At 38.9% G+C, this 24881-nt stretch overlaps 1 protein-coding gene across 1 annotated transcript in view; it reads right to left on the reverse strand.

Annotated features, from left to right (window-relative positions):
* The window catches only part of NELL1 (neural EGFL like 1), a 997636-nt gene that overhangs the window by 231788 nt on the left and 740967 nt on the right, over positions 1 to 24881 (reverse strand). Inside the window, exon 14 of the mRNA XM_052662389.1 lies at positions 3812 to 3907. Within this exon, the coding sequence (XP_052518349.1) occupies positions 3812 to 3907 (96 nt within the window). The remainder of the gene's footprint in view (positions 1 to 3811; positions 3908 to 24881) is intronic.

The raw sequence follows: 24881 nt of genomic DNA on the forward strand, positions 1-24881 counted from the left end.
CAACTTCTTTGCTATTTATTAATTTCCCAGAAATAGACTCAAAGATACAGGGAACAAACTAGTGGTTCCCCAGTGGGAGAGAATTGGGGCAAGGGCAGGAAAGGTAAAGGAGATTTAAAGGTACAAACCACTAGGTATAAAATAAATGAATGACCAAAATGATCTCTAGCACAGAGAATACAGTCAATATTTTATAGGAGCTTTGTATGGAGTAGTCTAGCAATATGTCAAATTACTATGCTGCACAACTGAAACCAATATAACATTGTAAGTCAGCTATACTTCAAAAAAAAAAAAAAAAGAATTTTCTAATTACAGTAAACCTAAAGTAATTCTAAAAATCCTGAAGAAATGCTTTACAAAATGCATTTCTGTCTCAGAAAAGCTTATAATGTCATTAGTAGACAGATAGTTAGATATATTTTAAAGCGCTGGATCTATATCAGAGCTCGTCAGCACAGGTGACTCTGCCCCCCTGGGATATTTGGCAATGTCAGGAGACATCTTCAACTGAATGACTGGGGGTAGGTTCCTAATGGTGTTTAGTGCGTAGAGTCCAGTGATGCTGCTAAAAATCCAACAATGCATAGCACAGCCCTCTGAAACAATTATCTGTCCAAAATGTTAATAACATCAAGGTAAAGAACCCATTCACTAGACAAGCTTGACAATTTATGTTGAATCTCTTTGTTGCTTGCAACTTTACTTCATAGAGGAGGATATACTATGCTATTTTATGGTAAGTAATATATCTCTGAATTTAGTATGACTCTTTGATATTTTATTTGAGAAGTCTCTGGACGACTACTTCGGATTGTTTCATTTGGTTCTCTCTTCGGCTACATCAGAGTGGCATGATATCCTTTTAGCTCCTTAGGATGACAAAGAGATTTCATTGGTGGATCTTATCTATCCTAAGAGTAATACAAATACTCTTCCTAGTTCTCCACTCATCTCTCTCTGTATACCAAGTGCACAGAGAAGGATCAAAGGGTAGGAGAGAGGAGGGAACACAGTACATTGTCCAGAAACCAAGGCAGGTGAAATGTTTGCTTATCTTGAGTAGGGTGATGAAAAGTTTAAGTTTACTAAAATCTTATCAATATAAAATAAATGCAGAGTTGTTCATCTCTGTGTTACACATCAAACATGAGTATGATTTTCAACTTCATTATATTTCAGACACACATTTTATGACTTAGTTGAATACACTTGAATTCTGAAAGGCTATCACAAACAATGAATAAAGCCAATAACAGGAGGCAAGGGCAAAGAAAATATTTTAAAAACTAAACATAAGTAGATTCTAAATAGCTCCAATGGGACCATTTAATTAGCCATAAAATTAAAATCAAATAAAACATTTAGTTCAATCATGCCAGTAGACATTCACAATGTATTTACATTTCTCCTTTGCACCTGTGTCTCACAACGTCTAGCATCACTATTCAAAGGCAAGTGGAATTATTTAATGTTTACTGCTAATAGTGAGCATGACAAAATAATTCCAACAAGACACAACACAGTTTTTAAAGAGTCCCATAATTCCCATAGACCCCCTGCACATAACTGATTGGAAAAATATGTACTTCATCCAAAAAATCTCCTGGAATTAGAATACTGGTCAATATGGTTTGCTACAGATGGAAGTTAATATCACATACAGAGAAACGTTATTCTATTTTTTTTCTTTACTTTACTGCAACTGTATACATTTTCAAAAGTAAGTAATTCTCAGTCTCTAAATTCATCTAGGAACCTATGACCTGCCAATGTCTGCCTGTCTTTTGCCTCTGGTCTTGATTTTCTCCTTTACCTTGATATTTTCTGTTCCACATTATGGACCAGAATGTAAGTACTGATTCAATCAGCCACTTATTGAGGAGAGAAAAGTACAGAGGTCAAATCAGCAAGCCATGAGAAACCATAATTAATTCTTCCTGGGCTGACACTGACTCAAGCTCTGGTCTAAGATCAATGCTCTCCTCCAATTCTTTATGAAGTAAAAAGAAGAAGATCTTCACAGTGGATTCTCTGGTTAAATATCACCATGACAATATAATAATGACTGGTTTATAACAAGCAACCCTGAGGTGCTTGGTGAAAGTGTAAATTCATGGGCTCTCCCCCACATATTCATCAGGAACCCAGATTTTATAGGAAGTTCATGCATTATCCTTCGGAACACATGCAAGGGCTTATAACATAGTTTGTGGAAGACAAGTTGAGTTTTATTCTCAATTCTAATACTGACTCCATAGAATTGTAGAAGTTACTTAATCTACCGAAGCTTTCATCTGCCATCTACAAAGTGGGCATAATAATGTCTATCTCTTTTGTTTGTTCTTAATACTAAAATACTCCCTTAAAAGACATAATCCATAATTAGTACATGATAAATGGTATATCATTAGTAATATTAAAATCCATCATCATCAACATTATATCATCATCACCATTCTGTCTCCATTAATTCCTACATTCTATAATAATTTAAGAAGCACACAGCAGTTTTAGAGCAAATAATGAGGAACTTTTACTTTAGTGGCTTTTTTCTTAATTTTATAAAACCTAATTAAAATCTGATGTACTACAATAAGAGCCTGTGGGCTAAGCTACTTTGCTTTTGACAAGAATCCTTCAGTTCTACATAGCAATTCTCTTCTGCTCCAAGGCAGAACTTGGCTCTTTTATATGTCTTTTTTAAAAGACACATCAAGTAACTTTTGTTTAATAAATATGATCTAATGTATCGATAATTATTACAAAACATGGGACCAATGATACACATTGTTGATTTCCTTGTTGAATAATGTATGTAGTTAAATTTTGACTCTTTTTAAAATGATCAGGCTGCGTTACAAATACACGGGCAGTACAATGTAATATGTCAAACAAGCTGGGGGATAATAAACATGCTAATTTAAAAAATTAGTGTCTAAATTCAGAACCCTTTAACATGAAGGAAAGGAAGCAAGAGCTTTGCATAGATCTTTGGCATTAGATGAAAACATACTCCCCTCATCTAATAAGAGGCATGATGACTACAGCGTTATATTTCTGTTTTTCCAGTTGAGGGTGACATTCCAGACTTAGAAAAACATAATACAGTGATTTTAGCCTAATGAAGCTCATGGGGAAATACACTGAAATATTCACTTTTACAAGGCATAAAAAAACCTCTTGTTTGCACTGATACATACACTGTTACATTGGCATTGAATACCACTTTCATTTACACACAGGAGGACTTCTTCAATTGATGAACTGGATTTCACCAAGTACTGCCCAGTGTAAACACTACCTTTATAGAAAGCTGCACATAAGGGACTCTTATTAATAGTAACTGGCTTATAATATCAGGTCCATGAACGATAACGTTCTTAGTAAACCACTGTAAGAAGAAAATCTCAAGCACACCAATTAACCTGCTGCTGGAGTTATTTAATGCACTGTTACTCAAGGAGCATGTGGTTCAAATTTACATTCCGCGCACACAGCAGATTGTTATAGCTCTAGTGGTTGCCTGTGTTGCTACCCAATAGATGATAAGTGGGGCAGGTCAGTTCGCCAGGCTTTATCTCTAATTAGCGCTAAAATGCACACTGCAAATGGTAGCAGGGAAAAGATTTGACTTTGCTAAATTAGACACATTGGAGGGAGGGCAGATGAAGTTCTGTTTTCAGAGGGAGGATGTCTAAGACGCAGAAATCAAAAGGTACTCAGCTTTGGGAAAGCCACATCTACCAACAAGATGCAATGTATCAGGTCAATCCACAGCACTATAGTCCTAGAGAAAGAGCTTCCTTACCTTTCTCGCAGTGGCTTCCTGTGAATCCAGAAGGACAGACACATTTGTTGGGAGCCATGCATGTTCCACCGTATCTGCAGCCCTCTTCGCAGAATGCTGTTACACACACACACACACACACAAAAAAAAACAGGAGATTTCTCTTAGATAAAACAGCAATAAGGAAATTCATGGTAAATAGCAGGGGTATTGAAACAATTCTTTGTTACACAGGGAATACATATCATTGGTGACACATTTAAAAGCTGCAGTATACAAAAAAACAAAAAAATATAATAATACCTATTTCACTTTTACATGCAATCCATTGAAATAATGGATGTAATGGATGTAAAGCACTTGATGCTAAACAGGAGCTAGTATGAAGAGCTATTACAATTGCTATTAATATGACTATTGATATACTTGAAATCAAAGAATATATTGAAGAACTAGAAAAATAGAGTTGGGACAAAGATGAAGGCTTTTAAAATACTATTTTATAGATATTCTTTTTACTATGCATTTGTATTACAATAAAAACATTTTTACATTGTTAAACTATTTTAAGTAGTCAATACAATTTCTAAAAACATAATAAAGTTAACTAATTGCTTAATTTTGAAAATTTAAGATGTTTCCAACATTTCTATAATAAAAAACAATGTCCTGTCCTTATAGAAAAAAAAATGCTTAACACGTTCTGATTTATTCCTTTAGGGAAAATGCCTCAGTGGAAACATGCTATTTAAAGATGGGTGGACTTCACTTAGCTTTTTGATAAGAAGTGTGAAGTCATCCTAACCCCATCTCAGCACTACCCACTAACCTTCCCAGACCAGATTACACGCTAGCAGAGCATAGCCCCATGCACCTCTCCTCTGAAGTATTAAATATAAATTTTATTTATGAATAATTGGTTATCATCACCTCTTCCATCAATTAGACTGCAAGACCCATCATAGCAAGTACTATTACTTGATTACCTCCACTCTATATGGTACCACAGTCTCAGAATCTGAGCACACAGTAGATGCTTAAAAAGTACTTGCTGAATGAATTAGCCAAGATCCTACAGGTTGTTCTGACAGAAAAACTCCAGTTCTAACAATTGTGCAATACTTCCATCCAAATACCTTACTGTAAAACCTTGCTAGATAACCAATAATTTCATGTTCTAAATGTACACAATTTCTCACTAATGAAAACAACTGCAACTTGTTAGCACAGATTTTCTTTTATTCACATGAGAGCTCAGCGAGAAAATGCTTTTTTTTTTTTTAAATTTTTAATTGTTATTAAAAAATGTCACCCTGGAAAAAGCCTCATGGTTATATTTTGGCATCATCACATAAATAATATGAATCTAATTTTTAAAAGCCCTTTTATGTCTTTAGATCATTGAATGCTAGTTCAACTACATAGAACTTCTCACAGTATTGTCATTTTCCACATCATTTAAAGTCCCTTGGATGATTTAACATTCTGCTGCCTAGTAACTAATTGTGAGCTCCTTTGTTTCTGCCAGAGGACGTAGAGTGTGTGCCTTGGTGTTCAAATACCATTTCCTATTTCCTGCATCTCAGTACCCTGTGACTAAGAAAACACTGGTTTAGGCAATATCCGCCTTAAGTATGTTCATAAGAAACCAAAAAATACATCAATATATATACAAATATCTCTCATTCCCCAAATAACACTTGTGGGATCTGGTGACATTTCAAATAAGATACTGAGAGTAGTGCTCTGCTTCAAAGTTAATAACAGAATAGGAAAAAAATTCACAAGCTAAAAATTACAGAAACCTGGTTAAGAAAAGTTTCAAGTGGTACCCAAAGGAGGCAGGGGCTTGAAGCAGGAAGGTAAGCTTGGGTTTCTTCGTGGTACAAAGAGCACTTGATCCAGATCTGTTTATACACATGTGCAGGCACGCACGTGCACACGCACACACACAGCAGCAGACCTGGTTAGGAGACTTGTTTCTGTTTTATAATATGTGTGTGCTTTTGATTTACTCATCTCCTAAACAGAAATGATATTAGGAGCTTCTATAAAGAAAGCATATGTTTGTGATGTCCTAAAAATGTACAGATATAATCATCAGAGTGCTGTGAGGATGAAATGAGTCAATATTTGTAAGGGACTTAAAATAATGTTTGGCAAACAGGGTTATGTATTCTGTTAAATAAAACCAACTGCTAGTGATACTGTTAGGACTGTAAATATGGACCAGGAACAAAGGTTCTAATACCCAGAAAATATAAACCCAAACTACAAGATGTTCAGCTTCACCAAGTGGGTTTCAGGCATTCATTGTTCTTTGTGCTTGATTTAGTTTCTCCTAAGAGTAGTAGCATGGAAACATCAGATTGTTGTTGATCAGTCGCTAAGTTGTGTCTGACTCTCTCCGATCCCATGGACTGCAGGACGCCAGTCTTCCTTGTCCTTCACTGTCTCTGGAGTTTGCTCAAATTCACGTCCACCATTGAGTTGGTGATGCTATCTAACCATCTCATCATTTGCCAGTTTCTTCTCCTTTTGCCCTCAGTCTTTCCCAGCATCACTGAAAAAAGCCTCATGGTTATATTTTGTCACCCTGGAAAAAGCCTCATGGTTATATTTTGGCATCATCACATAAATAATATGAATCTGATTTTTAAAAGCCCTATTTTTTTAAATCACTGTCTTTTCCGATGAGTTGGGTCTTCGCATCAGGTGGCCAAATTATTGGATCTTCAGTTTTAGCATCAGTCCTTCCAATGAATATTCAGGGTTGATTTCCTTTAGGATTGACTGGTTTGTTTTCCTTGCTGTCTAAATGACTCTGAACAGTCTTCTCCAGCAACACAACTAAAAAGCATCAATTCTCTGGCATTCAGCCTTCTTTATGGTACAGCTCTCATATCCATACATGACTAATGGAAAACCATAGCTTTGACTATATGGACTTTGTTGGCAAAGTGATGTCTTTGCTTTTTAATTTGCTGTCTAGGTTTGTCATAGCTTTCCTTCCAAGGAGCAAGTGTCTTTTAATTTCATGGCTGCAGTCACCATTCACAGTGATTTTGGAGCCTAAGAAAATAAAATCTGTCACTGCTTCCACTGTTTCCCCTATTTGCCATTAAGTGACAGGACTGGATGCCATGACCTTAGTTTTTTGAATGTTGAGTTTTAAGCCAGCTTTTTCACTCTCCTCTTTCACCGACAAGTGGCTCTTTAGTTCTTCACTTTCTGCCACTAGAGTGGTATCATATGCATCATTTAGGTGTTATTTATATGTTAACATATTTGAAATGAGTATGTAATATGTTTAACATATCAATGTTATTATTATCCAAATAAAAATGGTGAAATGGGGGCTCTGATATCAAGTCCCCCTGTAAGGCTGCACAGGTAGTAAGCTGCAGAGCCAGGGTTCAAAGTCTTCTTTGCCTTCAAAGTCTTACCCCTTCTGTATAAGTCACCATGCAGATTTACTTGAAACCTGGTATCCACATCAGGAGGTATATTTCTTTTTTGCATAGTTCCTTAAAGGCTAAGGGAACTGACTACAAATGGGAATTAAAAAATTTTCCAAATTGCACAGGGTACATTGAAGAAGGGGGTATAGGGAGCTATGCCAGTTCATGCATATATTACCTAAACTTCATTTTTGCTCACATTTCACCCTGTTGCACATATTATTATTGGAAATTATCTGGAATAGAGAAGAAATTCTTTGCCTCCTTGAACCTCAGGTAGTATGCCAAAAATTTCAAACACAAAAGAAAATAAAAAAGTAGGATGTCATCCAAAACTTAAGCAACTCTGGGGAAATCAAGATGAGTGCAAGTATTCTTTGAATATCTCATAAAACATCTGAACACACTATTGCACCCTAAAGATTATGCATAGATTAGTTATATTTGGTTAAACCCTTCTTGATCAACTATGAATCTAGCATGTATTCTGGTTCTCAGAGGACCTACAATTTGCATAGTATTACTTAGTTGCTGGCCTAACTAACACAAGAACCCAGGTCATCTACCATACGTCTTTCTAGCTTATAAGAAGACAGAATGGAAGGAACCACACAGTCCAAATCCGAGCTCTTATTTATCAGCTGTGTGACCTAAGCAAGTAATTTCATTCCTCTGGACCTGTTTTCTCAAGAGCAAAGGCCATGATGATGAAAATGAAAACACCACGCTGTGCTGATTAAATTACACCACCAATGTACACTACCCAGCACAGGGCATTGCAAGTGGAATAATTTTAAGGGCTGGATGTGACTATCTTAACTTACCACTAGGTCTTTGCTTTTCCAAATACCAATAAGATAATGCTCCAGTTTTTCATCTAGATTCTGGAGAGGCAGTAGTGAAAAGATCCCTCTGCTATGGCACTTACTCTTTAGTGAGAGGTCATTGTCACTCCTTCTTTGACTTGGTGACCCCAGTAGTAATATGTGGTTTGCTATGGAACTTGGAATCACAGCTCCCCTGCAAATCCAGAGAAACTCGGGTATCACGGGTGTGTCACTCCTTTACTGACCATATTTTAGGTTCCAGAGGATGGCTTGTAGATCACAGATATTCAATGACATTACAAACTCAAATCTGTAGTTATACTGCCCTTTGTTATTAATTTACTACCAGGGGAGATATTGGATCAGATCAATTCTTAAATGGTATGATTCCATTTTTGAAAGAACTCTTTCAATTCTGCAAGAAAATAAATTTTAAAATTCAAAATTAAGGGAGTTTACCCACAGAAAGATTGGTTTTATGTTTAAAAAAGTCTCAGTATGTGAAATGAAACTTGGACTTTAAAAGAGGAATAGAATGAGAAGGTGGGTTTGCAGATACCAGGTTTGTGGATGCCCAGTATCATCATCATGTGCTCAATATGACAAAAAGAGTTTTACGTAAATAAAAATAATAGCCCTTCAAATTCTAAACACTTGGAATAATCCTATGAAAGTATAACTGGCATATATTTAGTTGCTAGGGATACTCTGTATTCTGAAAATATAAGGAAACATACAAGTTTCAATATCATCTGGTAGAAGTTAGTCCTTGTCCCTCCCTCCTGGTTTCCTTGAAGTATCATCTTCATTAAGCTCATTTCTGCTCCCTCTTTTCCTGCTTTGCTCATTCTGTCCCTGGGGAGGTAGAGAGATGTATTCCACTGGCAAACTAGGAAACTATATATATCATGACAAAGCTTCTAGGGTGGGAAAAACAGGAGGATAGGCGGAGAAAGACTGCATAATTATGAATTAAAAAAACTGCTCCATTTTTAGTTTTATTCTAGATGATAGGTTACAAGGTGTAAAATTTCATTATTGAAAATAATGATCAAGCTATCTAAATAAATAAAAGCTGGCCACCATGGACTAATGGTTACAAGGTGTCATGGATCAAAGATTGTAACTAACTTGGTTATATGTACATAAACTCCAAAGGTGGGGAGAAAATAAAATAATTAAGATCTGGTCATGCTCAGCAAAATTCCACAGCTACCCAGCTTCTCTCTTGGGAGGGAGCTGACTTCAGTTCAGTTCAGTCACTCACTACTGTCCAACTCTTTGCAACCCCATGGATTGCAGCACATCAGGCCTCCATGTCCATGAGCAACTCCCCGAGTTTACACAAACTTGAGCCCGTCAAGTCGGTGATGCCATCCAAACATCTCATCCTGTTATCTGCTTCTCCTCCCACCTTCAATCCTTCCCAGCATCAGCATCTTTTCAAATGAATCAGTTCTTTGCATCAGGTGGCCAAAGTACTGGAGTTTGAAGTTCAGCATCAGTCCTTCCAATGAATATTCAGGACTGATTTCCTTTATGATGGACTGGTTGAATCTCCTTGCAGTCCAAGGGATTCTCAAGAGTCTTCTCCAAAACCACAGTTCAAAAGCATCAGTTCTTTGGTGCTCAGCTTTCTTTAGAGTCCAACTCTCACATCCATACATGACCACTGGAAAAACCATAGCCTTGACTAGATGGATATTTGTTGGCAAAGGAATGTCTCTCCTTTTTAATAAACTGTCTAGGTTGGTATTAGCTTTTCTTCCAAGGAGAAAGTGTCTTTTAATTTCATCTGCAGTGATTTTGGAATCCAAGAAAATAAAGTCACTGATTTCACTGTTTGCCGATCTATTTGCCATGAAGTGATGGGACCAGATGTCGTGATATTAGTTTTCTGAATGTTGAGTTTTAAGCCAACTTTTTCAATCTCCTCTTTCACTTTCATCAAGAGGCTCTTTAGTTCTTCTTCACTTTCTGTTATAAGGGTGGTGTCATCTGCATATCTGAGGTTATTGATATTTCTCCTGGCAATCTTGATTCCAGTTTGTGCTTCATCCAGTCCAGCGTTTCTCATGATGTACTCTGCATAGAAGTTAAATAAGCAGGGTGACCATATACAGCCTTGATGTACTCCTTTTCCTATTTAGAACAAGTCTGTTGTTCCATGGCCTGTTGCTTCCTGACCTGCACATAGGTTTCTCAAGAGGCAGGTCAGGTGGTTGGGTATGCCCATCTCTTTCAGAATTTTCCACAGTTTATTGTGATCCACACAGTCAAAGGCTTTGGCATAGTCAATAAAGCAGAAATAGATGTTTCTCTGGAACTCTCTTGCTTTTTCCATGATCCAGTGGATGTTGGCAATTTGATCTCTGGTTCCTCTGCCTTTTCTAAAACCAGCTTGAACATCTGGAAGTTCACAGTTCATGAACTGTTTGTTGAAGCCTTGCTTGGAGAACTTTGAGCATTACTTTACTAGTGTGTGAGATGAGTGCAATTGTGCAGGAGTTTGAGCATTCTTTGGCATTGCCTTTCTTTGGGATTGTGATGAAAACTGACCTTTTCCAGTCCTGTGGCCACTGCTGAGTTTTCCAAACTTGCTGGCATGTTGAGTGCAGCACTTTCACAGCATCATCTTTTAGGATTTGAAATAGCTCAACTGGAATTCCATCACCTCCACTAGCTTTGTTCATAGTGATACTTCCTAAGCTACTTGACTTTGCATTCCAGGATGTCTGGCTCTAGGTGAGTGATCACACCATTGTGATTATCTAGGTAATGAAGATCTTTTTTGTAAAGTTCTTCTGTGTATTCTTGCCACTTCTTAATTCCTTCTGCTTCTGTTACATACATACCATTTTTGTCCTTTACTGTGCCATCTTTGCATGAAATGTTCCCTTGGTGTCTCTAATTTTCTTGAAGAAATCTCTAGGCTTTCCCATTCTATTGTCTTCCTCTATTTCTTTGCATCGATCACTGTGGAAGGCTTTCTTATCTCTCCTTGCTATTCTTTGGAACTCTGCATTCAGATGGGTCTATCTTTCCCTTTTTCCTTTGCCTTTCGCTTCTCTTCTGTTCATAGCTATTAGTAAGGGATCCTCAGCCAACCATTTTCCCTTTGTGCATTTCTTTTTGTTGGGGATGGTCTTGATCACTGCTTCCTGTACAATGTCATGAACCTCCATCCATAGTTCTTCAGGTGCTATGTCCATCAGATCTAATCCCTTCAATCTATTTGTCACTTTCATTGTATAGTCATAAGGGATTTGATTTAGGTCATACTTGAAGGGTATAGGGGTTTTCCCCACTTTCTTCAATTTAAATCTGAATTTGGCAATAAGGAGTTCATGATCTGAGCCACAGTCAGCTCCCGGTCTTGTTTTTGCTGACTGTATAGAGCTCCTCCAGCTTTAGCTGTAAAGAGCATAATCAATCTGAATTCGATGTTGACCATCTGGTGATGTCCATGTGTAGAGTCTTCTCTTGTGTTGTTGGAAGAGGGTGTTTGCTATGACCAGTGTAATCTCTTGGCAAAACAATATTAGCCTTTGCCCTGCTTCATTCTGTACTCCAAGGCCAAATTTGCCTGTTACTCCAAGTGTTTCTTGACTTCCCACTCTTGCATTCCAGTCCCATATAATGAAAAGGACATCTTTTGGGGGTGTTAGTTCTAGAAGGTCTTGTAGGTCTTCATAGAACTGTTCAACTTCAGCTTCTTCAGCACTTCTGATCGGGAGCATAGACTTGGATTACTGTGATATTGAATGGTTTGCCTTGGAAATGAACAGAGATCATTCTGTAGTTTTTGAGATTGCATCCAAGTACTGCATTTCGGATCCTTTTGTTGACTATGATGGCTACTCCATTTCTTCTAAGGGATTCTTGCCCACAGTATAGATATAGTGGTCATCTGAGTTAAATTCACCTATTCCAATCTATTTTAGTTCACTGATTCCCAGAATGTTGATGTTCACTCTTGCCATCTCCTGTTTGACCACTACCAATTTGCCTTGATTCATGGACCTAACAGTCTAGGTTCCAATGCTATACTGCTTTTTACCACATCAGACATTGCTTCCATCACCAGTCATATCCACAACTGGGTGTTGGTTTTGTTTTGGCTTCATCTCTTCATTCTTTCTGGAGTTAGTTCTCCACTGATCTCCAGTAGCACCTACTGACCTGGAGAGTTCTTCTTTCAGTGTCCTATCTTTTTGCCTTTTCATACTGTTCATGAGGTTCTCAAGGCAAGAATACTGAAGTGGTTTGCCGTTCCCTTCTCCAGTGGACCACATTGTGTCAGACCTCTCCACCACGACCTGTCCATTTTTGGTGACTCTACATGGCATGGCTCATAGTTTCATTGACTTAGACAAGGCTGTGGTCCATGTGATCAGAGTGGTTAGTTTTCCATGACTGTTGTTTTCAGCTCCCTTCAAGTGGTATCAATTCTCCTTTCCTCCCTGATGATGACTTTCTCCCTGGGGTTTGGTGGGTAAGTTGATTGTATTTTGTGTTTATTCTTAGGAAACCAGTCTGATTCACAGATATAAACTCAAGTTCTCTAATCCAGCTCTGTCAATAATAAAGGTCAGATCATCCCCATGCCCATGTCTACTTTTTGGTTTATTCATCACCTTTTTCAGAATATAATATTTATCAAAGTCCCCCTCAAACATTTTGGTGGTCCCAGATTGCAGGTAGGGTCAGCATGTGACTGGCATTTGGTGAGTAGAGGACAGAGATATTCCTAAACATCCTACAGTGCATCCCACAATGCAACCTACAGTGCCTCATATAACATCATACTCTTTGACCCAAAATAGCAATAGTGTTATGATTGAGAGACTCTGCTCCAACTTTACAACATTAAGTCAATGGGGTACTTCCAGGAGCAAAATTAGGTTATTTTAATCCCCTTTTGCATCTTGCCAAATATCTCCCACCCAAAACTATAAAATATAGAGAAAATGTAAGAGTGAAAATCATCCAAACAGCTATTCTGATACATAAAACCAAACATCCAAAGGTGTACAATTCTCACTTTTCATGTCATTCCAATGTCAACCACAGAACTAAATACATTTCATAATTTAATTACTGCCCAGAAATCACCTTCCTTCCTAATACTTAGTATCTGTTTTTGTATCTGGGGTTCTGATAGCCTTTTCCACTCTTCAACAGTACTACTAATAAAGACAACAACAGTGATGGTAAATTCCACTTCTTGAAGACCTATTAAGTGGCTAGCAGATGTAATATTTCATTTCATCTTTATAGAACTGCTGCACATTTGCCATGTATTCCTCCTTTTCTGATGAGACAGCTAGCTTAGAGAGGTTATCAAAGGTTGCTCCAGTACTAAGTGGCATTCTGGGTTTCAGGCCCAGAGTCCTGACCACATCGACTAAGCAGTTTCCACTTACAGCCTGGCCACTTGCCATGTACAGACAAAATTCTGAGTGCCAAGATGTCTAAAAGTACCCAAGAAAATTGTCCCCATCCCCAAAAAGCTCACAATAGGGTAGCAGAGACTGGCATATATAAAACCAGGTACATTAAAATGTGATCTCTGCCACTGTAGCAGTATGAATAAAGTGCTGAGAGAACATGGAGGGGAATGTGATTAATTATGCCTGGTGTACCTGGGCAAAGCTTTGCAATGGAGCTGGCATTTGAGTTAGGCCTGAAATAAGGAGTAGAATTTTTGCCAGATTGAGAAGCACAGAAAAAGAGACAGTTCAAGTCAAAGTTTTGTCCTGCATAAAGGTACCAAAGAGATGAAGAAAATGAGCAGGTGTTGATAACTCACATCAAGGTTAGAGATGGAACATTAGAACAGAATACAGTAAGCCAGCTGGGGAACCAGGAGCATCTCTATGAGCATTACCAACAGACCACTCTCTCCGTCATCCCACCTCCCATTCAATTTCTGGATTTGTTAATTATCTTAAGGCACAATAGTGTCCTGCCTCAATATCTGCATATAGATTTTTTTCCATTCTTCTATCTATTATTCTAGTTAGTTGGTTTAAAACAGTGTTTTGCTGATCATTCTGAGTACACAGAATTGTACATTCTGAGTACAGAATTGTAGTAAATAAGTTTTATATCAAAAACCCGTTACATGCACAAACAGATGGCCAGAAATACAAAGTTTACTCTTAGTATGTGTAATCCATTCTAATATTTTTTATCATATTGCCTTGGAGTGTACTGCACTGCATTGCCTTTATATATGGTATTGAATTATGTTGTATATAATTTTTAAATGCAGCTATGATCCAATGACTTGCTTTCAGCCCACTAAACCCACAGTTTAAACCATGCACTTGTTTTATACACACTTGGAAAATACCTGTATTTTCTTTGGTCCACAGCATTTTATAATAGGATAGGGGCACAGAGTCACTTTAGATAAATTGTGAAATGTTCAAATTGAGCTGCTGGTCTTAGCTGAAGAAAGAATGCAAAGATAAGAAAATACCTGTAAATGTTACTTTCTATAGATGCAGTTACGATTGAGATTACATGGCATGCCAAGTTGAAATATTTGCTCACTAGACCTTTACAGAAAATCTGTTACAGAAGATGAACTCCATGGGAGTGGGATATATTGAAAGGAGAGACAATACACTCTTGAATTTAGGGGGTCCTATATATATATGTGGGAGAAGGCAATGGCACCCCACTCCAGTACTCTTGCCTGGAAAATCCCATGGATGGAGGAGCCTGGTGGGCTGCAGTCCATGGGGTCGCTAAGAGTCGGACACGACTAAACGACTTCACTTTCACTTTTCACTTTCATGCATTGGAGAAGGAAATGGCAACCCACTCCAGTGTTCTTGCCTGGAGAATCCCAGGGACAGGGGAGCCTGACAGGTTGCCGTCTATGGGGTCGCACAGAGTCGGACACGACTGAAGTGACTTAGCAGCAGCAGCAGCATATATATATGCTTCTATAACTAGACTAGGAGATTCATAAGGATCACAGTCACAGTTTTTGCAACTCTGACTTCCTCTATATCATCCTGAACTCTGGTGACACCTGAACCCATATTTGTTGGTAAAGTAAATTAACTACACAGAGGCAATTAAAATATTTGAGTAGACAGTCTTGTATGTAAAATAACTATATTATGTAATTTGAGATAACCATTTGATCAAGTCAGATCATTACAGCTTTAAAAGTTTATCAAGTATCTACTATGCGCTTGTCACCAGATACTCTGAAAAAAGATATGGCCTCTGTTTTTTTAGGATCTGAGATTCTAATACAGTGGTTCTCTCTGAGGGCAATTTCCCCCCAGGGGACATTTGGAAATGTCTGGTGACATTTTTAGTTGTTACAACTGGAGAAATGTTACTGGTGGGTAGAAATCAGGGTTACTGTGGAAGATCCTACATGAACCAGACAGTCTCACAACAAAGAATCATCCAGCCCAAAATGTCAATATGATGAGAGTTGAGAGAAAACAGTCCCTTAATTTAGTAATTAATAAACACTTATTGAGTATACTCTGTACAAAGGATTATTCTGAGAATCTTTACTCAAACGGACATAAAAAACGTTTCAATTTATGGGTTTATATTCTAGGGGGAAGAGACAGAATAACAAAATAAACATGTCAGTGACATTCCAAGTTAGATGATGACAAGCACAGCAAAAAATAGAGCAGAGCAGGAGAATGGGAAGTGTGCCAGTGGGGAAGGTTGTAAGAGAACAGGTGATCACGGAAGGCCCTGAGACTGCAGCATTTGAGAAAAGACCCAAAAGGAGAAACAGTGAGCCCTGCAGTAATCAAGCAGAAGAGTGATCCAGGCAGAGGATACCATGAGTGCAGAGCCCTAAGGAGCAGACTGCAGATTCCATACAGCTTTACAGATACACAAAGTCAAAAGGAGGTAGAAGAAAGGAAAGGATTGTTTCTGCCTGGAAGGTCAAGAATGGCTCTGCAGAACTGATGCCTCCACTGAATCAGAAAAATAAATAATAAGCAACAGGCAGATTGGGGCCAAAGGTGTTAGTGTCAGTGGGAGGAACAGCATCTGCAGAGGTATAGAGGCATGGAGCATGACCAGGTAGCAGAGGAGGCTTCAGCGGCCTGGAAAAGGGACTGAGAGGAAGGAGGAACAGAGAGAGGCTTAGCTAGGACTTCATGAAGGCAGGATTTGGTCCACTCCATAGGTGGGCCATTTCTTCTCTGCCTGTTTCACCAGATACCCACTGGTCTTGTGGATGCTTTAGGACTGTCCATATTACCTTATTTTTCCACAACTCAATTTCATTCAGAGTAAGAGTGATTTTTTTCTTAGGTAGACAGAATCAAATGTTTAATACAAATTCATTTTTGGATTTTAAAATCACTGAAATGTAGAACTGGAGAATCATATAAAAGGAAAAGCAATTCAACAGGAAATTACTGAAAACTTGGGAATGGGGGACATTAAATCCTGACTGTCTGCACCTGGCTGCGGGCAGGGGGGGAGGTCAATCACTGACACATCACCCAAAGAACCAGGGTGCCTCAGTAAGTCTTTAGTACCACCTATGACTCAGTGAGGTGAGCATGACTCTGGAAAGAGAGACCTAGGTTCTAGTTATGGTTCCAGCTCTTATCAGCTGATTGATTTTTTTCCCCCTGGCTTATTGAGATATAATTTACATAAGTTCAAAGTGTACATGTTGTTTTGATATATTTATATATTGCACAATGATTACCATGACTGTTTTTAGAAAACTTTCATCTCCTTGAGCAAACTTACTTCTATTTTTATTTTTAAAGAAATATACTTGATTTACAATGTTGTGTTAATTTTAGTTGTATAGGAAAGTGATTCATATATATATATATATATATATATATATATATATAACAATATTTGAATATATATGTACGTATCTCATTTTCAGATTTTCCCCTAATACGTTATTACAAAATATCAAGTATAGTTCCCCGTGATTTGCAGAATGTCCTCACTGCTTCCCTATTTCTTATATAGCAATATGTATATGTTAAACCCAAACCCCTAATTTACCCCTTCCCCACTTTCCCCTTTGGTAACCATAAATTTGTTTTCTGTGTCTCTGGGTCTATTTCTGTTTTGTACTACAATAAATAAATAAATAAACATACAAACTTCTTACTCATATAATTAGGACATAAAGAAAACCTACATCATATTGTTACCACCAGGCTTAAATAAGATAGCGCAGGTGCAAAAATAAACTCAAAATGGATTAAAGATCTAAATGTAAGACCAGAAACTATAAAACTCCTAGAGGAAAACATAGGCAAAACAATCTCTGACATAAATATCACAGCAAGATCCTCTCCACCTCCCAGAGTAATGGAAATAAAAGCAAAAATAAACAAATGGGACCTGATTAAACTTAAAAGCTCTTGCACAACAAAGGAAACTATAAGCAAGGTGAAAAGACAGCCTTTAGAAGGGGAGAAAATAATAGCAAATGAACAACTGACAAAGAGTTAATCTCAAAAATATACAAGCAGCTCATGCAGCTCAATACCAGAAAAACAAAAGACCCAATCAAAAAATGGGCCAAAGAACTAAACAGACATTTCTCCAAAGAAGACATACAGATAGCTAATAAACACATGAAAAGATGCTCAACATCACTCATTATCAGAGAAATGCAAATCAAAACCACAATGAGGTACCATCACACACCGGTCAGAATGGCTGCAATCAAAAAATCTACAAACAATAAATGCTGAAGCGGGTGTGGAGAAAAGGTGCCTCTTAAACTGTTGGTGGGAATGCAAACTAGTACAGCCACTATGGAGAACAGTGTGGAGATTCCTTAAAAAATGGGAAATAGAATGGCCATATGACCCAGCAATCCCAGTGCTGGGCATACACACCGAGGAAACCAGAATTGAGAGAGACACGTGTACCCCAATGTTCGTTGCAGCACTGTTTACAATAGCTAGGACATGGAAGCAACCTAGATGTCCATCAGCAGATGAATGGATAAGAAAGCTGTGGTACATATACACAATGGAGTATTACTCAGCTATTAAAAAGAATGCGTTTGAATCAGTTCTAATGGGGTGGATGAAACTGGAGCCTATTATACAGAGTGAAGTAAGTCAGAAAGAAAAACACCAATACAGTATATTAACCAATATATATGCAATTTAGAAAGATGGTAATGACGACCCTATATGTGAGACAGCAAAAGAGACACAGATGTAAAGAACAGACTTCTGGACTCTGTGGGAGAAGGTGAGGGTGAGATGATTTGAGCAAATAGCATTGAAACATGTATATTACCATATGTGAAATAGATGACCAGTCCAAGTTCGATGCATGAAACTGGGCACTCAAAGCCGGTGCACTGGGACGACCCTGAGGGTTGGGATGGGGAGGGAGATGGGAGGGGGGTTCAGGAAGGCGGACGTTTGTACACTTGTGGCTGATTCATGTCAATGTATGGCGAAACCCACCACAATATTGTAATTAGCCTCCAATTAAAATTAATTAAAAAAAAGATAGTGATGTATGTGGCATAATGTCCACATGGCATAAGTGCTCAATAAATGTTAAAGCTGTCAGTCTTTTTCTCTCTAGGTTAATTAATATAATACAGCATTCTTTTTCCAATATCAAAACTCTTTGCAGACTACTTCCCTGCTGGCTCAGATGGTAAAATAATCTGTCTGTAATGCAGGAGACCTGGTTTCGATCCTTGAGTCAGGAAGAACCTCTTGAGAAGGGAACGGCTACCGGCTTCAGTATTCTTGCCTGGAGAATTTCATGAACAGAGGAGCCTGGCAGACTACAGTCCATGGGGTCACCAAGTGTTGGACATGACCGAGTGACTAACACACTTTCCTTAACTTGGGCACAACTCAATGGCAGAGTCTGTTTGAGAGCTTTTTGAGTGTTGGAGTCTATCTAGTGCTTAGTTGCTCAGTCATGTCCGACTCTGTGACCCCATGGACTGCAGCCTGCCAAGTCCTCTATGAGGACTCTCCAGGATAGAATACTGGAGTGGGTTGCCATGTCGGAATCCATAACAACAGCAAAATAATGAGGGACATTAAAACCGAAGAAAAGTAATAGAACGAGGAAAAGTGTTCAAATTTCCAAAGGCAAAATTCAGGAAGTTAGTTCGGGACTCCCTACAAATGTAAAACTAAAGCAATTTTCAAATTTCATCTTTGCAACAAAAACTCTGAAAGCAATTCAGAACTTGGCATTGTGTTTACAGGAGCAGAAAGAAATGGAAGCCTGCAAGTGCTTGCTGTGAAAAGCAATTGAGAAGAAAGCCCAGGGTGAGAGGTCAGAAGGGTCCCTGGAGCAGTGCTGTATTGGAGCCCAACACACCTATCACCCCTGGAGCTCACGGTCTAGAGTCTCTTAAGAAATAAATTCCAGTAAGCTCTCCCAGGGAACACTATTCTGTGATTTTGTATAACTGCCTTGAATTAGGTGTTAAATCTTCAGTGAGATATGAATCCCAGCTGCAGTGACAGCAGCTGGTTAACTCAGGTGGACCCAAGCTCTCGAGAAAGCTCTTCCATTTCCCATCTTGGAACTTGAACAGTTTCTCAGAGTTGTGAAGCGTTTCATGCAAAGTGCTTCCTAAGACTCCTCAATGGTGATGTGTAATAGTATCCTCATCTGTAAATGGGAAAATTGAGAGGAGAGAGGCAGATAACTTGCTCCAGAGAAACTTAATTGGGAAGCAGGGATGAAGAATTCCAGGTTCTGTGATTCTAACGCAGGATCAGGTACCTGAGAAATGATGTCAGTGTCATTCAGTGGGAGAAAACTAGTTTGGGGATTTAGAAGTCGAGGGGAAGAGAGAAGGTAGAAATACGAGAAGAAGGAAAGATGGAAGAATAAAAAGAACAGAGGAATGAAAAAGAACTACCTTAGCAATCAGACCCTGCAGCAAACACCGCTCTCCCCATCTCACTCTTCGATACCTAACCCAGACAGACACCTAGATTATCAGGTGAGAGGCTTTTGGAAATGGGCCCACAGGTTCCCATTTCACATCTGCCAGTTTCTAGCTGTATAATTTGGGGCTAGTCATGAAATCTCTATCAAATTTATCTTCCTCATGACAAAATGGAAAGAAAAATAGCAACCTCTTCACATGGTTGTTACAAGGAATAAAAGTCAAATGTTTAGTTTTAGGTAGTCAAAATTTTTTCAATTATTGACATGATTATTATTATTAGTTACATACTTATAAAGAGAGTGGGGAAGTCCATTTGAGGACATATACACTGATGTGGGGAACCAAGGGTAAATGACACCCCTGACTCACAGGGCTGTCTGGCCATAATTGTGTTTCATTGAAAATGTACTATTTTTCATTCCAGGCTTGAAGGTCTCAACCAATGAATCCAGAGTTAGAGTTATTAATAATCATGTTGCAGAATGCAAAGGAATTCTAAAGAGTGCTGCTTATTGGAGGATTTAAAACACATATTTGACCTTTCCTTGGCTGCCTTCAAAGTCAAAACTCAAGGTTCTCTTAAGTGAGCTTGTCTGATTAATAGCTGCTTTCATGTTCAAACACGCCCGCCGGGTCTCCAGCCTCCACCACCGCCTGGTTATCTGTCTTTCTAGATGTTTAGCTATATCTCATCTACAACATGAGCTGCCCTCATTCTTGAGCCAATGTTATTTTTGAAATATTTAGGCTCAAATCCCTCAGAATGTATTTCTAATTTATAGGCAGAATGGTACAGGTAAAAAGAACACAGTCACCTAGAACCAGAGAAACCTGGATTAAATCACTAGCTGTGTGACCTTCAGCCAAATTACTCACCTTCTCTGAGCCTCTGTGTGCCCACTTGTGCAATGAAGACATAAATACCTCTTCTTCATGTCTGTGTCAGATAACTGACAGGATATACATGAAAGTAAGTGGCACAGAGTCTGATACATTGCCTTCCTCTCCAGATTTGTCCCTTGCCACTTTTACCAGCTGCCTTACCCCACACCAGGCACAATGCCTCACACATGCTGAGCTTGGTTTTGTAGCCATCTGGTTAGCCCACATGATGCTGGTCATAAAGGGATTAAGCAAGAAGCTGTGGCTACTATTTCCTGAGGATGTTACAAAGGAGTTTTCATGATGTCCAACTTTCTGCCCAGCTCAGGAGTTGCTCTCAGCTCAGACTCTTAGCTGGAAGGGAATCCACTTATCCTGAGAACTTTTAAACATCTCTCCCATACCCGAAGTGTGCAGAAACTGTTCAATTTGAACAGTGCACTATGATCCCAGAAAGGAGATGGCAGGTAAAAAGAACCCAGGTGAGAAGGACAGGAAGACAAGACAGGGCATCTGACATTCAGCCTGTATTTGCAAAGTTTGCAGGACAGAAGCAGAGCCTCCCTGAGAAGCCATTTGATAACATGTGGGCCTCAAGGACCAAATTCTTTCCTTGGATAAGAGTAAGAAGTAAAAAGGGAGCTCGGGTTAAAAAAGAAAAAAAAAAGTACTTGGCACAAAATCCCATGAGAGATAAGAACACCACTGAACCAGACCAAGAATGGATCAGATATATTATTAAAACTACATCAATTGAGGATCACCTCCAATTGTTTGTTTGCTGATTTGTTTTCTCAGTGAGAAGGAAGGTGGAATGAATATCAGAACCCACTGCAAGCCTTAGTCATCTTTTTTCTATAATATCACACTTGAAATTTATTAAAGCATGGACTCTGAAATTCTCAAACATTTTTTATTTCCTTTATAAAGTTCACAGTACAAAAAAAAAATCTAAGAATTGGTGATACAACATTCAAAAACTAGCCACTGAAATCTTACTGTGCACCAAGTGCTCTGGTAGGCAGTTAACATATACCAGTGATCAGAGCAGATAATGTCTCTGATTTTATGATGCTTATCTCGTCAGAGTCCCTTGGACTGCAAGAAGATCAAAATAGTTTGTCCTAAAGAAAATCAGTCCTGGATAACCATTGGAAGGACTGATGCTGAAGCTGAAGCTCCAATATTTTGGCCACCTGATGCAAAGAGTTGACTCAATGGAAAAGACCCTGATGCTGGGAAAGATTGAAGGCAGGAGGAAATGGGGGCAGCAGAAGATGAGATGTTTCGATAGCATCTCCAACTCTATGGGCTCGAATGTGAACAAACTCCAGTAGAAAGGGAAGCACAGAGGAGCCTGGCATGCTGCAGTCCATGGTGTTGCAGAGTCAGACATGACTTAGCAAATGAACAAATCTTTCAGTAGGGGGAAACAAAAAGTACAAAAATTCAGATAGTAAGTGTTACGGGGAAAACTAAAGCAGAGTAAGGGAGATAAGTATTAGGAGCGGGTTACTATTTATAGAGGGTAGTCATAAAGGTCTAAGAAATTGGCATTTGAACAGACACATAAAGGATGAGAGAGGGCACAGCAGGCAGACACTGGGGTGATGAGTGTTCTGGGAAAAGAAGCAAGCTCAGTGCCAAGGCCCTGGCATGGGACCTTACCCAGCACACTCAGGAACTGCGAGGGAGCCAAGCGAGGCAGGGGTGAGACAGAGGAGATGGCAACAGAAAGTTCACGGCATCTTAGTTCTCCTAGGGGCTTTAGGACACTTAAGGACTTGGATTTTTTGGCTCTGAATGAAACAGTTGGTGGAATGCTTTGTGCTACAAGGTGACATAATGTTATTTAGGTTTTAACAGGATCTTTCTAGCTGTTGTGTTGAGGAAAATAGACCACAGGGTTGGAACAAGTAATAATGAAAGCAGGCAGACCAGTTATGAAGCTTATAGTAATTCAGACAAGAAACTGGCAGTCCACTAAACCAGTGTGGTAGAAGTGGAGGCATGAGAGGAGTCATCAGCTCTTCTAATAATCTATGGACCAGGAAGAGTTTACAGAGCAGAGGCAAGATCTCTGTCCAAAGGACACAAAATGGGTAAGTAACATGTGTCTTCACCTTCTTCTACAGAGTTATCAATTAGGGAGGCTTTTTTTTTTTTTTTTCCTGGCAATAAAATGGATTACATATATTTTTTCTGCCTGGAATTCTTCCCCCTATTGGTAAATTGGGTAACTCCTATCTGGCCCTCCAAATGGCAACTGAAACATCTCCTGACCTAGGAAATATTTTATGAGGGATGACCCTCTTCCATTCCAGGCCTGTAGTCTAGGTTGCAAGTAAAGTGAAAGTGAACGTCGTTCAGTCGTGTCTGACTCTTTGTGACCCCATGGACTATTCCAAGGCATTTTCCAGGCCAGAATATTGGAGTGGGTAGCCGTTCCCTTTTCCATGGGATCTTCCCAATCCAGGGATAGAACCCAGGTCTCCCACACTGTAGGCAGATTCTCTACTGTCTGAGCCACCAGAGAAGCCCAAGAATGCTGGAGTGGGTAGCCTATCCCTTCTCCAGGGGATCTTCCCAGCCCAGGTATCGAACAGCAGTCTCCTGCATCGCAGCTGGATTCTTTACCAGCTGAGCTGCAAGGGAAGCAGCCTCGGTTAAAGGCCGGTGTTTGTTTCCTACATAATGGATTCCCACTGACTTGGTTTGTTAAAACAAACACAAATATTGCTCTCTCACAGTCTGAAATCAAGGTGTCCGCAGGGTTGGTTCTTTTTGGAGGCTGTGGGGGAACATGTTCCATGCCTTTCTCCCAGGTCCCAGTGGCTTCCAATATTCCTTATATTCCCTGGCCCGTAAACTTCCTAAATTCAATCTCTGCCTTCAGCTTTTATGGCCTACCACATGAGGCTGTGTGTCAGTTCTCCCCCTCGTTTCTCTGATAATGACACCAGTCATTAGATTCAGGACCTGTCCAAAATCCAGGATGATATAACCTTAAGATCCTTAACCAGATCTGCAAGACCCTATTTCCAAACAGGGTCACATTTACAGGTATTGGGGGTTAGGACACAGTCATATATGTGGGGATTGCCACTATTTAACCCATTCTCAGGCCCCTCCTGCATTCCTCCAGAGACATTTGATTGCTTACCATACTCTCCTCAACTGTCTTCTTACTGGTCTGTCCAACCTAAGAGATTTAAGCTTTTCAAGTATGCACACAATATCTTTCATCTCTCTTTCTCCAGTTCCACACACAGGTCTTGGCACATAATAATCAATCACTCCGTACTGAATAAATCAATTACAAATCACAGAGTAGAACTTTCAAAATCAATAAAAGATTTAGCTAAGTGTCACCAGGCAGTTTAAGCTTCCTATTATCATTGGAGAAGATACTCAGGTATCTAATGATGGCCTTTTACAAGTGCTTTTACAAGTTTCTATTTTCTCCTTCAACAGAACAGAATATACAGTATAAATGAAATTATATATCTATGCAATGGGCAATGGAGAAGAAAAATTCTTAAACATAAGAAATATACTAGCAGCTTTAGAAGTTTTAAATAAAACCTATCTCAATAGTTAAACAATTTCCTCTTTCTTCACTAGCCATTCATGGTGATTTTATTTTCCATGTACTATTTTTCAAAAGAAGAATCAGAAGACTTCAACATCCAGAATGATACCATATCTGAAAGCTATTCCCAAGAAATTACTGGAGTGGAGAACAGTAAGCATGAGAGAAAACATCTAGGAAACCAGATGAAGTGAATGAGATTATCATTCAAAAGTGTTCTTTGACTGTATCTAAAATTAGGGAAAAAAGGAATTGATAATTTGAGAGCCTGAGAAACAATATATAGGAAAGACACGGAAAGAAGAGAAGTGGAGCTTGTCTTCGGCCACAGAAGCCAAGTCTAAGAATAAACGCAAAAAGGACTTAGGATATTTCTCAACCTGAAGATGAA

This window comes from Budorcas taxicolor, chromosome 25, assembly GCF_023091745.1.
Source record: "Budorcas taxicolor isolate Tak-1 chromosome 25, Takin1.1, whole genome shotgun sequence".
Taxonomy (NCBI): Eukaryota; Metazoa; Chordata; class Mammalia; order Artiodactyla; family Bovidae; genus Budorcas; species Budorcas taxicolor.